The sequence below is a fragment of the Nyctereutes procyonoides genome, unplaced genomic scaffold (assembly GCF_905146905.1).
Source record: "Nyctereutes procyonoides isolate TBG_1078 unplaced genomic scaffold, NYPRO_anot_genome, whole genome shotgun sequence".
NCBI lineage: Eukaryota > Metazoa > Chordata > Mammalia > Carnivora > Canidae > Nyctereutes > Nyctereutes procyonoides.
Window position 1 is genome coordinate 57,123,775 of NW_026575142.1, and position 14,467 is coordinate 57,138,241.

The following is a 14,467-nucleotide window of genomic DNA, read 5'->3' on the forward strand; positions in this document are numbered from 1 at the left end:
AAACTGAAAGGCAGCCAGTACGCCCAGAGCGAAGGGAGCAGGATTGTGAGCGGTACAAAGGAGGTCTGGAGCGTTGATCAGGACCTAGGGGAGGAGAGATAGAGAATTAGTATTACATGCTAAATATTTCATCCTAATGTGCTGCTGGGAAACCCACTAAGAGTTTTAAACCAAGATGTGACATAATCTGATTTTTGTTTTTAGAAGTGCTTTTCAAATTCACAAAAGGTAAGGCAGCAAGCACTCAATTTTTATATAACAATCTGGGAACTAAATTGAAAAGCATGAAGCTATCAAAGCTATCAAACAGGGCGACTGGGTGAGTGAATGAGGCTTAATTTCTTTTAAAAGGATGCTTGATTAATGTATGCCATTTAAAATTAGGGCCAGAGGTCTGATCACCTTAGTTGTAGTGACAGCTCTGCTAAAGAGATCACTTCTATCCTTTGGAAAATGGATTTGATTTTAAAAACCTCAAAACAAAACACAAGTAGCTTAAACTATCAGTCTAAGTTTCCAGTGCTGTCTGCAAAGCAGATGTGTGCCTTTTTTGCTGGCTGCTATTCCTCAGAGTTACCCTCGAAGTCAGAGGCCATGAGACAGAGGAAGCGTTGGTGTCTGGTCATAACGGATTGTGTTTTATTTTCCTAAGGTTCCCCCCCCCCTTTTTTTTTCTCTGCTTGCTTGTTAAGAATGAAAACAAACCAATTCTACTGTCTCAGATGAAGGGAGAGGAGAGGTATCAGTGAGGAGATAGGGATTCATTGGACTCAAAAGAACTTTCTATCTTGACTTTCTCAATAAATAATGAAAACACCAGGGACTTACAATAAGTGAACATTTTGTTGGCCTAGCCTTTGTTTCTGAAAGAGGCTCTCTTTGCTATTTGCAGAGGAAAACTGGCTTAAGTTAGAGAGTTTTAGAAGAGTTAGGATTAATGCACACATTACCTTTCCTGCTCATGAATAATCCATGATGGATTTTCAGCCTCCTCTCCAAGAATGAGTCCACTCATTGTCCACTGTCCCGAGGTGCATAATTTCCTAACCAGTACCTTTACCCTCGGAAAGAATTTATTTCTAAAAGATGAGAAACTTTCATAATTTAATAGCTTTAAGATAAAGTAAGTGTATGAAGTCATTATATGAAGTTCTAGCATCTTTATTACACTTCAGAAAAAAACTTTTTAGACCAATGTCTGCTTTCCTACCTTTTAGCAAATAGAAGTCACTCAAACACCTCTTTTAAGAAGTGACTGTTAGATTGTAAATTCCAGTTTGTTGCTTAACTGGCCCCAGGAAAGCTGGCTAGAGAATGTATACCTAAGGAAGCTCTTAAGCACTAAATCCCATTATAACTAATAGCATCTCAAAATTACTCTTGTATTGAGGGGGAGGAAAAAACAAGAAGATTTAAGGACCACTAAAGAATTTTAATAGTTCCTTAGAGGTTATGTTAATAGAGTTTAATCATCAATTATGCCTCTTTCCTGTGTTCAGTAACACACTAGGAAAATATGTCAGTTGATGAGCAATTTCCAGAAGAGATACATGATATAAATTATGTCTCTTTTTTCATCAGTACTTTGTTTTACTCTTTGAAATAAATCTTTTGAAAATAGTGGCTAATTTTCATAATAAACTAAAATTTCATCACAAACTGATGTTCTAGCTTTTGAAATATTTTTTCCACAATGTAAAAAAGAAAAAAAAAATCAGTGCCATTACCCTTATTACATTTATAGAGGGAAGACTTTGAATTGAAATCTAGTAGTTTTTTGTTGACTCTTCACCCAATGCTAATATGTACCATGATACTAATTTTGTTGTTATTGTTCATTTGGAAACCTCAAGATACAAAATAAACTTAATTTTAAAAGATAGCTATTTGATAGCCTGAGAATAGTAGTGGGGGTAGCGGATTCAAGGAGATGACAGTTTCTGAGTCCAAACATTTGGCTTCTATTTTTTTTTAAAGATTTAGTTAGTAATTTATTTGAGAGAGAGAGAGAGAGAGAGAGCGCATGCATGCAAGCAGTAGGGTGGGGGGAGGCAGAGGAGAGAGAAAGAGAATCCTCAAGCAGACTCCCCACTGAGCACAGAGCTCTACTGGAGGCTCCATCCCAGGACCCTGAGATCATGACCTGATCCAAAATAAAGACTTGGCCGCTTAACTCACTGATCCACCCAGGTGTCCCAACAAGTAGAGACCCTTGGATATGAAGCTGTTGTCCAAGCACATTTGCCCAGCAAGAAGCACAGTTGAGCCCAGAACCCAGGTCTGTGACTCCTGATCCAAGGCTCTGTCAAGTCCAGAACCATCAAAGGCAGCCAAGATTGTAACTGTGGATGTATAAGCATTAGTGTAACTTTTAACTCTTTGGTTAATGTCACTGGAGAGTTATGTATTTACGTTTATAATTGGTATTAACATTATCACTGAATGACCAATAAAACAATCAAGCACACTTTTTAACATTTTTGTTTTCTGATGCTATTCACAATTGGAACTGGTTTAAAAACACAGTTGTCCACTAGAGGTCACCTTTCCTCAAGATGAGGGTCAGTCGCCTTCCCTAATACTCGGTTAACCTAGTTTTAAATCAACCACCACCACCTTGGAGAAATGAACAGCCTTTTCTGCCGACTGGGGGGATCCCGAGGAGTGCTGTAGCTACATGCACCTGTATGGGTAGGTGAAGCTGTCTGGGCTACTGAAAATCCTGGAAGGATGAAGGGAGATGGTGCCCCCTGCTTCACCTGTGTGTATGCGTGCACACACACACACACACACACACACACACGCACACACTTTGTGCTAGTTATGGCTTGACTCCTCTTGACAGACCAACTTATTTTTATTTGAAAGTCTTGTGTTAGCCCTGGCAGGTTTATACTACCTTTCACTTTTTGCCACTGTTTGCTCTCTGGGACTCCAAATGCTGGGAAATGGAGACAAAAAGAAATGGTCCTTAAAAACTGACATAAATTTGGGATGAAACCACGTAGACTTCACCCAAATTTATCTGAGTCAGTTACTATTTTTCTACAGCGTGCAAATTTCAGTCAGCATTGGCCAGAAAATACTATGGGGAGAGGACTAGGACTGTGTCCAATAAACAAGCACTTTGGCAGATTCTATTGAAATATAAACCATCGCATTATTCTAGAAGGAGAGGGAGGCTGCCTGCTATAGCACTGCCTGACGCATCAGGTTTCAAACTGTGTCTGTAGAAACCCAGGGTCGCAGGAGATATTTTTAGAGGCTCACTTGCACCTGTTATTGGAGCTGCTAAACACCTCATCCCCAGTACCCCAAAAAATCTAGTTGGTAGTTAAAGAGTTCTGAGATGTGAAAATAATTCTGAATAGAGTACAGATAAGATTGTCTATGAGACTTTAGGCTTTTGGAGAAAAGTGGTCCCAAAAAGCTGTGGTAAGAAGAATATAATATTTCAGCCCAAATGTAGTGATTCATTCCCTCATATCTATGCAAAGTATTTTACCCCACCCTCTTTTGACATCAGTATATTAATTTATCCCTCCAGGTTAAGCAGTCTTATACAGTCCTTAAAACTGAACTCGGAAATGTGTCATTGACCTGTAGGTGGTATCTCTGTACTGGTCTTGCTGAAATGTCATGCCTGTGCGTGTCCAAGAAGGTCAAATTATCTGAGATGCCCAAGGGGCCCAGAACAGTTCAGTTCCAGGTTGGGGTCAAGCAAATCCACTGGGCACATTTCTTCATCAAGCCTAATAGGTAGATAACACAATGCCACGTGAATGCCCGATACCTCAAATGAGCAAGTCTGGTTCTAGACACATGACCTGTTGGAAGTTAGGGCACTGTGTCTTTTCTTACCTGTTCATTATGACAAATGTGAACAGTGGGTATATATTGTTAGTAAGTCAATCTGGAAATAAATTTCTTCTTACTTTACTTTCAAGCTTCTAGATATGTTTAATGAAAAATATCAGAGATTGCAACATAAGCTGTTTAAAAAATGACTGCCACCATGTCCAACTACTTATCTTTGTGAAACCAGACTCTCCAGATGTGGTGCAATCAAAATAAATAAATAAATGTAAAAATACAGTTGGAATAAAACTGTAACTGACATCTATAAATTCTGTTTTCAAATACTTATGTACAAGAAAACAGCCTCATGTTCCCAGTAAAGGATATAATGGGTAAATATTAAAAATTTGAGCTAAAAATTTTGTTGATTAAAAACACATCTGTTATTTTGCCCATCAATTTTCATTTTAAAAACAGATTCTGATACTTCAAAAAAAGAAAAGATGAGGTGACAACCATTGACTCACGCTAATAATTTGCTCAGGAAACTTTTTTAATACCTGATATAAAGGTAACCAGGGTCAGAATAGTCAAAACTTTTGAGTAAATTAGTTTATAATGTTCTGTAAGACTCCCAGGTAAGTTTCTAATTTATAGTTATAAGGCTAAAAAAATTATAACCCATCTCATTTTTGTCCTTCTCTCACTCCCCATTTCTGGGCCTCAGAGCATGTGGGAATATCCTGATACCAAGCATCCTCTCTGCTGTGTGAGAAATGACCTTGATCCAACAGGAGCCTCCAAGCCCATTACAAGCACTCTATCCCCGAAGTCACAGACAAATCAACATGCTCAAATCATAGTTCATTGAATCAATTTAAAATGCCTCTCCAAAAGCAAGGAAATGAGGATGTATGACATATGTTGGACCACACTTCCTGAGTCTTATTTTATGTCCAGCCTTTCTGCCACAACCACCTTCCCTGTCATTGATAAGGTTGTGAGCTGTAGTTTGAGAAAGGAGGCCCAATTAGACAAAGGTGTCTGCCAATGGACAGGCAGCTTGCTTTATCAGAGACATGGGGCAAGTTCCTCTGGCTTCCTCTGTAGCTTGCCCCCTCTCCTGATGAGCAGCTATGGATTGTATTTGCAGTTCTTGGGGAGAGGACACATGGGCCAGAATCGATGTCACCAGTGGACAGTGTACAATCTAACAAATATTGAATGCCTCTGGCTATTTAGTGTGCTGTGAATATTAGGTGCTTCTTTATTCTTTCCATGTCTTTCTGTGCCCCCCCCACACATGCTTGATCCATGTCTAACACATCCAGATTACTTACTTAACACATACGGTGAATTCTGCCTCTGTCTACTTGCTTACTCATTGTCTAAATCTAAACATCTTACGCATTTCACATATCTCTGAAAAGCTATTATATATTCGTCATCTATTCTTAACACCTCCTATAAATTTCATCCGTACCGTTCGTTTTCCTTATTCTTCTACAGTTAACTGAATCTTCTCAAGTAATACAGCAAACTCCCTACAAAATCTCTTGGAAAAACTTTCCACCGTATTGTTTTGGTCCAGACTCTCTGATCCCACTCAAGTTCTCCTTGCCTTTCAGGTCTTAACTACCTGCTGCCCTCTTAACGGCCCAAAGATACTCCCCACCTGTGCTCCTGCATCTTTCTCCACCTCCACCATGACCTCCTCCTTCCACGACAGTGCTTCATAACTTTGCTCATCATATCTTCAGGTCCATGGCTGAATGAAGACCCACCATGTGCTCCTGGGCTAACTCCAGGACCTGGCCCTTTTGATTATTTTTCACCCATTGCCTTCTGTTTCTCCCTTCTCACTAGCTCCTTCCCCGCTGAACACATAGATGTTTGGGTCTCCTCTGTCTTAAAAAGCAGCCACTACCAGTCACTCTGATTCCATTATACACTCATTCTACCACCCTAATGCTCTAATTCATCAACAAACTTCCTTACAAACTGCTTTCTACTCAGTCCTTCAACTTCTTAACCAATTATGACCTGGCTTCTACCCTAACACACTACTACTGAGATTATTCTCTCAAGAGTAACCGATGACTTCCTAATAGAACTAATGGCTCTTTGTTGTGTTTACCTTCCAACCTACTAGTCTTATCTGCTTCCCTGCAGAAAAATATTTGAAGCAATCAAGCTCTGCCAGCAAACCCCCCCCCCATTAGCCCCTCACTACACTGGTTTTCATTTTCATCTCACCCTGTTAACTATATTTGTTTTGCTTTCTCTTGTTCTGTATATATGGGCTTTCACCCAAGATTAGTATTTCCTCTTGGTGCTATAAAAATTTACCCTGACTTAGTGACTTAAATCAATACAAATAACTATCTTATAGTTCTGGAGGTCAGAAGTCCATAAGGAGTCTTATGGGACTAATATCAACATGTCAGCAGGGCTGTGTGCCTTCTAGAGGCATTTCCCTTTCTAGAGGCCTCCCACACTCTGAGCTCTTCCTTTGTCCTCAAAGCCAACAACACTGGGCAGAGTCTTTCTCACACTACCCTCTCTCTATTCCTTCCTCTTTGGCCACCTCCTTTTACTTTAAGGACCCTTGTGATGACATTGGACCCATCTAGAGAACCAGGATAATCTCCCATCTCAAGGTCAGCAGATTGGCTACCTTAATTCCCCTTTCCTGGGTGGGGGTCAGGACATACATACTTTGGCAAGTCATTATCATGTTTACCACAGGGATGTCTTTGTTTCTTACTAGCTCTGTCTCTACAGTCTCTCCCTTCATCTAATTTTCTACAGCTCAATTATCCTTTCCTTGAAAACAAAAAAAATTCTATCTGTTGGCCTGACTTCTCTCTGCATCCCCAGTTGCCCCCTATACCTTCAACTCAGAACTTTATGGGGAAAAAGAAAATAACTCATTACTGCAGCCCAACCCCCACCCCCGCCCCAGAATAAGATCCCCCTTCTGACTTCCCTGTTGCTTTGCACAGCTCCAGTCTTCCTCCAGCCTTGGTCTCAAAGCCTCATGACTCCTTGTCTTGTTCACTCCCCACATCAGATCACTGGCCGGATACATCAGTTCGATTTTTCACGGTGTCTCATGCAATGAGTCGCTGTCTCTTCTTTTCTATTCCCACTATCACCTCCATCGTTCAGGCCTCTCTTTGTTCTTGACCCGTTGCATTGCTTTTATTAGGAGAGGGGGAAAAATCCATTTCTGTTCCTCTCCTGAGCACCTAAGAACTGTTCTACATGTTATTCTCATTTCATCCTGTCAGCAATCCAATCAACAAGGAATTAACATCCTCAATTGCTAGAAGAGGAAACTGAGGCCGGAGATCAATGAGGTGACTTTCTGAAGGTCATGGTCATTTATACATTCATTTAAAAAATATTGATTGAATGCCCATTATATGCCAGGTACTATTTCAAATGCTGGGAATATTAATACTGAATAAACCAAGCAAGATCCAAGTTCTAAGGAAACTTAACGTTAATCTAGAAATAGAAAAGATAGGTATTCAAGAAGTGAACAACCAAATGAACAAGATTATTGCAGCCTCCTGGCTTACCCTAACTAAGAATTCTCTTCCTCCCCTGAATTCCTAATGAGCAGACAACAAGATCTCTTTGAAGGCATAAACCATTCATCGTTACATAGTACTATCATGTGTGTACTGCCTTATTTCTCTTACCAGTCTCCTTCAGGCCAGAAACACTTTTTCACATGCCACATAATGGAAATCTGTTTCAACTACCAGGTTGTAAGACTTGAGGGAGGTGTTGTGGAAAGTAGTTCGTACACTAAAGAGCCATTTTCTAAGGTTTGTTGTCTTGGTGATGCTGATTGTGTTCTTTGGGTGGGTCCTTCAAGGACCTAGTATCCCCGATGTGGCCAGAAATTATTTTTCTTATAATTCCCTTTTTTCCATCGTCCTGAAAGAAGCACAGCTGAAAGCTATATAAAATGTCCACCTGCTTTCCCAAAATTCCTAAGGAAAAGCTTAAAAGTTTAAGACAATGCTTAAGACAATGGCTTCCTTGCTCATCTTCCCCACCCCCCCCATAACTTTGTTTTTTTCCTAAAATTTCATTACAAACATTTTCAGACTGCATAGTTCTCAGGTGAATAATCATTTATGCCCCATCCAGACTCTACAGGTAAAGTTGTACTAATCTTGCTTTGTCCCAGCTTTCCATCAAACCATCTCTTCTGTCTATCCATCAATTCATCTCATTTATTTGATGCATTTCAAATGCCTGCGTATCATTAACTACAGTTCAAAATTTGCTAACCAGACCTTTTTTATTCTTTTCAGGGAAATTTTGCATACAGTGAAATGTACAAAATTTAAATGTATTGTTCAGTGAGTTTTGGCAAATGTACCCACCTGTGTAAGCCAAGCCCTTATCAAATCACACAGCTTGTGCCAGAAAGTTCCCCATGCCCCCTCCAAGTTGGCCCCTAATCCCAATAATTCACTTTGAAACTGTATGTTCACATGACCTGTAGATGTGACTTTTTATCGCTACATTTGTTACCCCAAAAATCTCCTTCATTCTATTGCTGTTAACTGTCACCGTTGAAAAAAAGTGCTTTCCTGGATTTACAGACACCAGAGTTTGCTTAGGGGCAGAAAAATAGCTTAATCAAGAAATACTCTAATTTTTCTTCCTTTTAAGCATACCTTTGATTCAGATTTTGGTAGAGCCATAATTAGACCTCTTACTTTATGATAGATTTTAATTTTGAGGCCAACCTACATTGGCTCAGTCAAAAAGGTTTATTTCTCTAAATCTAGTGGGCCTTCATTTAGCATTGTTTAGTAAGAACACATTCACAGGAAATGAACCTAGAAAATCTGGAGGTTTTTTTTTTTTTTCTTACTTTGATGCCTTGTTGTTGTTGCTTGAGGACAAGGAGGATTTATATTCTTGAGCATGTCACAACTTTCCTAGGCCTCATTTTCCATATCTGGAAAACAGCAGTGTATCTCTTAAGGTCCCATCTAAATGTGAATCCCAATACTTATTATGGGAAGGAAAGTTGTGTAGACCTAAGAAGAAAAAAGAATCTCTATGCTACATGGACCATACTTAAAGAGTTGGCCAATATTTTTTGGTCCAAAAATAACAAGTGTTACTGTAGTTTGGTAAGTTATTATAGCTAAAATGTTTTTGGAATAGCTGGTTTCTGTTTAAAGTTTTTTGTACTAGCAAATCATAATTTAAATTGTAACACAAAGTCCTTTCCAATGAATGACTATAAAGAGAAGCTTGCTTGATATATGACTTTTTTTAATCTTGTGTATACCGCTTGAGAGGGTTTTTTGACAGGATTTGGGATACAATTGTCAGAAATCTGTTCTCCCCAGAGCCACCTCTGAGTCACTTCCACTATTTATGGAACAGCAACTGTGAAGTGTGGGATCATGTTTAGACTTTTTTTTTTTTTAACAACACATGATAAATGTTTTTAGGAGCTTATGTAATCTATCCCAGAGCCTTTCATTTTCAGAAGAGAACAGTCCAGGAAGCGGCTTTTTAGGCCTTGTACAGCTTGAAAGCATGTTCCTGAGTCTTTAGGTCATAGATTGTCAAAGTAGTAACTGGAGTAGTTTTGACAGCCTTTGAAATTAAAGCTGTTCTATCTTGGAAAGTTGGGGTAGGCCTTCTATATTAGGTATAGGATTTTCATTTCATCTATTTGCTTGCAAAAGGAACTTTTACTATGACCTACTTTTCCTTACACATATTTAGGATTCCGGAATCTTTATCTCAGTGGTTGTATAGCAAGCCCCTACCCCACCCAGAAGTCTCTCTGTCCTGTGTGGTTGGATTACTCAATAGAGAAGGATGGGAGTTTGGGATAAGGATGTACTGAATATTGTTTCCTTTCCCTGAAAAGTTTCCATCCCCTTTCCTTCATCCTACATTTAAGAAGACTCAGGATCTAGCTCAGGCTTCTGCTTCATTCAACAAGCTTTCATTGTGCCACCTGCCAATGAACAGGCTTAAAGAATCCTGCAGTCACAGGACCTATCTTTCTCCTGTATTCCACAGAGAAAGGCTGTGAGCTTCTGCAGGGTACATCTCCAGAGCACATTTCGTTGGGACCCCATGAACCCCAGTGCTGAAATAGCAACCTGTGAGATCATCAGTTGGGCCTTGTTTTCCACCTTTTTCACTCCCTTGACTAGGAGACTGAAGCCATGCATGTGAGCGTGTCCCTGGAGTTGAACTCAAGTAGCAAACTTTTCTCCTGTTTGGATCTCAAATATTGAAAATTAAGAATATTTATAAAAAATTGGTTTTTCTCCTTCCAGGCAACAGAGGTGTTGTCACAAAACTATAAGTGTTTCACCGTATATTCCTATCACAAATTCCCACCATTCCTTAAGATTGTGCTTGATGCAAAAACTTGTCAAACATCTTGACTTCATTCCTTAGGCATAAAGTATTTGTTTTTCTGTCAGTAGCATACTGAAGACTGTGTGGTTAATAGTAAGAGTTTTTGAGGAAGTATATAGATAGGTAAAAATGAATTAAGAATAACATCTCTATTGACTTTTTTTAATTTGGTGGTTTAAATTCAGTCAGGTTTTCACGGAGTACCATTTATGTGATCAGGGCCATTTTATTAAAAAAAAACAACAAAACAAATTGTCTATGGCAACTGAATAATATAGATAAGCAAATTTTATTTCTGTGTGTTTATATTCTTAATTTCCTGTCACTAAGTCAGCTTCAAGAATTTACAGAGCTTGTTTCTTCCTATATATCCTAAAATCCCAGAATGACTCTGCGAAGCATTTCAGACATTGTCCGCCCCCTGCCACCCCACACCCCCCGCCCAAAACATGTATTTCCTTTGAGCAACTGTCTCCCAGTCCAGAATTCTTTCCATTACAGACTCTTAGGTAGAATGATCTGTCTCTAGGATCGTATGTCCTGTATGGGGGTGTCTATATATTCAAGTCCTGACATTGGATTAGAGAGAGAGAGAGAGAGACCCTTACCTTAAAAAAAAAAAAAAAACATGCAGTTTAGTCACATTTTCATGAAATGAATGAATGATACTGACTGTCCTGCCTTAAGGAGCTCCCTCCCTAAACAGAATTTAGGACTGATTATTTCATTCTGGGGTTTGTGGGTGGCTTGAAAGGCAGCTCAAAGCCAAAAAGAAGCAAGAGGTGGAGGGGGGATGGGATCCAAAGAATCGCAAAAAAATAACCCTCCGTTGAGTCATAAAGTTGACAAACACTTCGGGAACTCCACATGCAAACACGCCCCTTGGGGGTCGGCGCTCCGAGGGGGCCCCCCGCCCCCCGCGAGGCAGCCCCTGGGCCCGGCTGCAGGGATGCTGCTGCCCCGGGTCACAAGCTCACGAGCGTGCGGCCGCAGCATCCCTGCGAGCCTGTGCGGCCCCGTGCCCCCCCCCCCCGCCTTCCTCCCCTCCGCGAGGACTAGAACGTCTCCACACCAGTTCCCCGCCTTCATACAGCCCCAGAAGGTCACAGCAGCCCCAGCCCGAGCCTTCTCTTTGTGCCTATAATATAATTGGCTGATTGTGCCCGCGATGAGCGCGCCCCCTCCCCCGGCGCGGCGCAGCTCCATGTTGGCGAGCGCCGGCCCCGCGCAGAGCGGCTCGCGGGCCCGCGCAGGTTGCTCGGCCGAGCAGCGCCCGTGCCCCGCCGCGGGGAAGCCCCTGCGCCCCCCGGGCCTGCGCCCCCCGGGCCTGCTCGCCGCCGCTCCGCCCCCGCGGCCTCGCCTCGCCGTGCTGCGCCGGGGTGTGGGCCCTAGGATGCCCGGAGATGGTCCACCAGGACAGCTGCTCGTACCAGGTGAGACCCGCAGCCCCGGGCGAGGCCGGGATCCCTTGCCGGAGGAGGCCTCCTTGCTCTCCGCGGAGCAGCAGGTTGCCTCCCGCCGGGGCTCCGAGGGGGCGCCCGCCGCCCCCTGCGCCCGGCCTTCCTCGCCCCCCCGTCCCCGAATCGTAATGAGGTTTTCTGGGGAGGAATGGGGCAGAGAGCGCTGCTTCCTTGGCCCCTAAAGCGTATTGTGAAATCCGCGGAGGTGATCCGTGCTTTTTGCACGCTCCCTGTGTCTGTGCAAATAAGAGGGACTGCTGTAAACTGTGATTGAATCTGGGGGGCGGGGGGTTTGGGGGGAGCTTCACAGAGGGAGAAGCCTGGCCAGTAGTCACCCGGGTGCCATTGCAAAATGCGTTTTGTTGTTGTTGTTGTTGTTTTTATTGTTTTTTTTTGTTTTGTTTTTGGTCTTTTTGTTTTGCTCACTGCGTAGGATGGGAGTTGTTTGGCATCCAGTGCATAGGATGATCTTTAAGGAAATTATGTACCTAAGAAGTAGTCACTGATGACCTGAGAAACCGTTTGGGAAATCCGGCCAGCAGGCACTTGATGTGCGAAGTTGCACTTGCATGTCTTCCCCCAACTTGTTTTTACTAGCATGTTGCTTTCAGCGGTGAATCCATAAGAATGAAGGTGCTGACATGCATCAAAAAAAAAAAAAAAAAAAAAAACTCCACATGGAAAATTTTTTAGTGTTCCATATTCATCTTTGTGCTAATCTGCTGTGTGGAGTTTTAAATTAAGCAGACGATTTCAGAAGACCAGAACTAGAGTGGGAATAACTCCTTCCTGCGACTTGGACTGTCCAGGCAACATTGAAAGGGTCCTCTTGTAAGCAGACGAGAATGTTCTCAGAGTAATTGCTCTTTGCAGCGGCCGGCATGGCTAATGCAAGTCCAGGGTGGTTACCATTCGGGTATTACCCAGCTGACCGAGTTCAGAAGCTCTAAGGGACCAATTCTGTAATTTAACAATGCCTCTTCCTCCTGTGGGGTGGGTTACCTGAGACAAGCAGGTGTTTCTCATGAGGTCACGTTTCCCAGAGCTAAACGCATGGGGACAGAATCCCACATTTCACAAGGCTCAGGACAGCGGTTTCTCAGCTAAGTCCAGTGCACCTAGGAAATGCACTTACGCACTTTTCTCTCTGCCATGACTGGAATTTTGTCATTACAGGCTCGTTTTACTGGATTTTCATTTCACAGTACATGTAGGTCCAGAGATCCTAAATATTGAGACTTGCGCTTCACAGGAATTCTTCCCCTGAGAAAGGGAAGATGCCAAGGAAAAGCCAAAACTTCACTTACACACAATACAGAGGTTGAGGATGGAGAATGTCACACCTCTGTGGAGAGCCTCACCTAGTTATGGCATGGCTCCAGGTGACTCAGTTACTATAATAATTAAAATGATTTTTCTTCTCTCTTTTCAGAGAAGCTATATAATTTAACTTTGGAAAGGCAGACTACTGTGAGATTATCCTCTATACCTTTTCATTATGTTGATTCCGAAATCACGGGTTTTATAGGTCAAAAATTGGTCAGATACCAGCAATTTCATCTGAGGAGAAGGGATTTTGTTAGCCGACTGCTTCTGAAAAAGACAGATTGATTTTCTTTTGCATGAACTACAACATATAACACTGCCATTGTGTGTTTAATAGCTCTGAAATATTTGCTTATTTGCACAATAAAATTAAGTGTATTAGGCAGATAATAAGAGTCAGTAGATTCTGGATCTCCCTGGGGTTTTGGAATACAACTACCTTCATTTATCTATTCTTTTGAAACACCCTCCCTTTATTCATAAATCAGTAAAAAGCAGAAACATTAACCGTGAATCCAAATCTCAATCTACTTAGAAACCTTAGTTTTAGAACTCACCTGGCACAACACGTGATTGGATTCAGAAAGGGCAGTTTCTCCATGTCCTTGGCTTGATGTTGTCATAGTCACTGGTAATATCGACAGTATGATGTTTTTCAGAAACCTTGCCCTTTTTCAGATGAAAGCTTATTTATTTGTTTGTTTTTAAGGATGAAAATGCAGTGATTAGAGCAAATTCCGTAGGGTGGCATTTTTAGTGAGTAAGTAGGATTTACTTCTAGGACTGATTCCTTTCTTCTCATAAATGTATACCAAGTTTTCTTAATGGAGAGTCCATGAATGGAGCTCCAGGGCCCATTCCCCCAAAATTAAATGCACATTTTGGTGCATATGTCTAGGTGTATGTTATTATCACAATCATCATCATCATCAGAGCATTAACAGCCTCCTAACTGGTCCTGCTCTTACCCTTCCCCCGCCCCCCACTGTAGTCTAGTTTTCAACCCAGTATCCAGAATGACCTATTAAAACCTAAGTCAAAGCGTATCACTCATCTCAAAATTCTCCTCCTCAGAGTAAAAGCCCACATCCTTCCAGGTTCCTGGCCCTGAGGGCCTTGGATCAACTCGCCCCTGCTTCCTCTGGGACTTTCCACATTCCCCTTGCCTTTCACTCCCCTCCTGCTATGCCAGACTGACCTTGAACTTGCTGTCCCTCTGCTGCTGTATGCTTCCCCCAGGTACTCCCATGTAAGGCTGCCAGATTTAGCAAATAATCTGCAGTGTTTGGAACATGCTTACACTAAATATCACCCTCTTTATCTGAAATTCAAATTCAACTTGGCATCCTGTATTTTTCCTGTTAGTAACTCTCTCATTTCCTTCAGGTCGTTGCTGAAACGCCACCTTCTTGGGAGGGCCTTCTCTGGACTTAACCCTGTCAAGTTCCACCTCCTCA

At 41.8% G+C, this 14,467-nt stretch overlaps 1 protein-coding gene across 4 annotated transcripts in view; it reads left to right on the forward strand.

The window, feature by feature from the left end:
* The window catches only part of SCHIP1 (schwannomin interacting protein 1), a 122,187-nt gene that overhangs the window by 57,262 nt on the left and 50,458 nt on the right, over positions 1 to 14,467 (forward strand). The window contains exon 1 of one of the 4 annotated variants that reach the window (XM_055307948.1): positions 11,464 to 11,657. The exons of the other annotated variants lie outside the window; for them this stretch is intronic. Coding sequence (XP_055163923.1) covers positions 11,628 to 11,657 — 30 coding nt within the window. The 5' untranslated portion in view covers positions 11,464 to 11,627. Of the gene's footprint in view, positions 1 to 11,463; positions 11,658 to 14,467 lie in introns of those variants that run through there. 4 annotated transcript variants of the gene reach the window in all.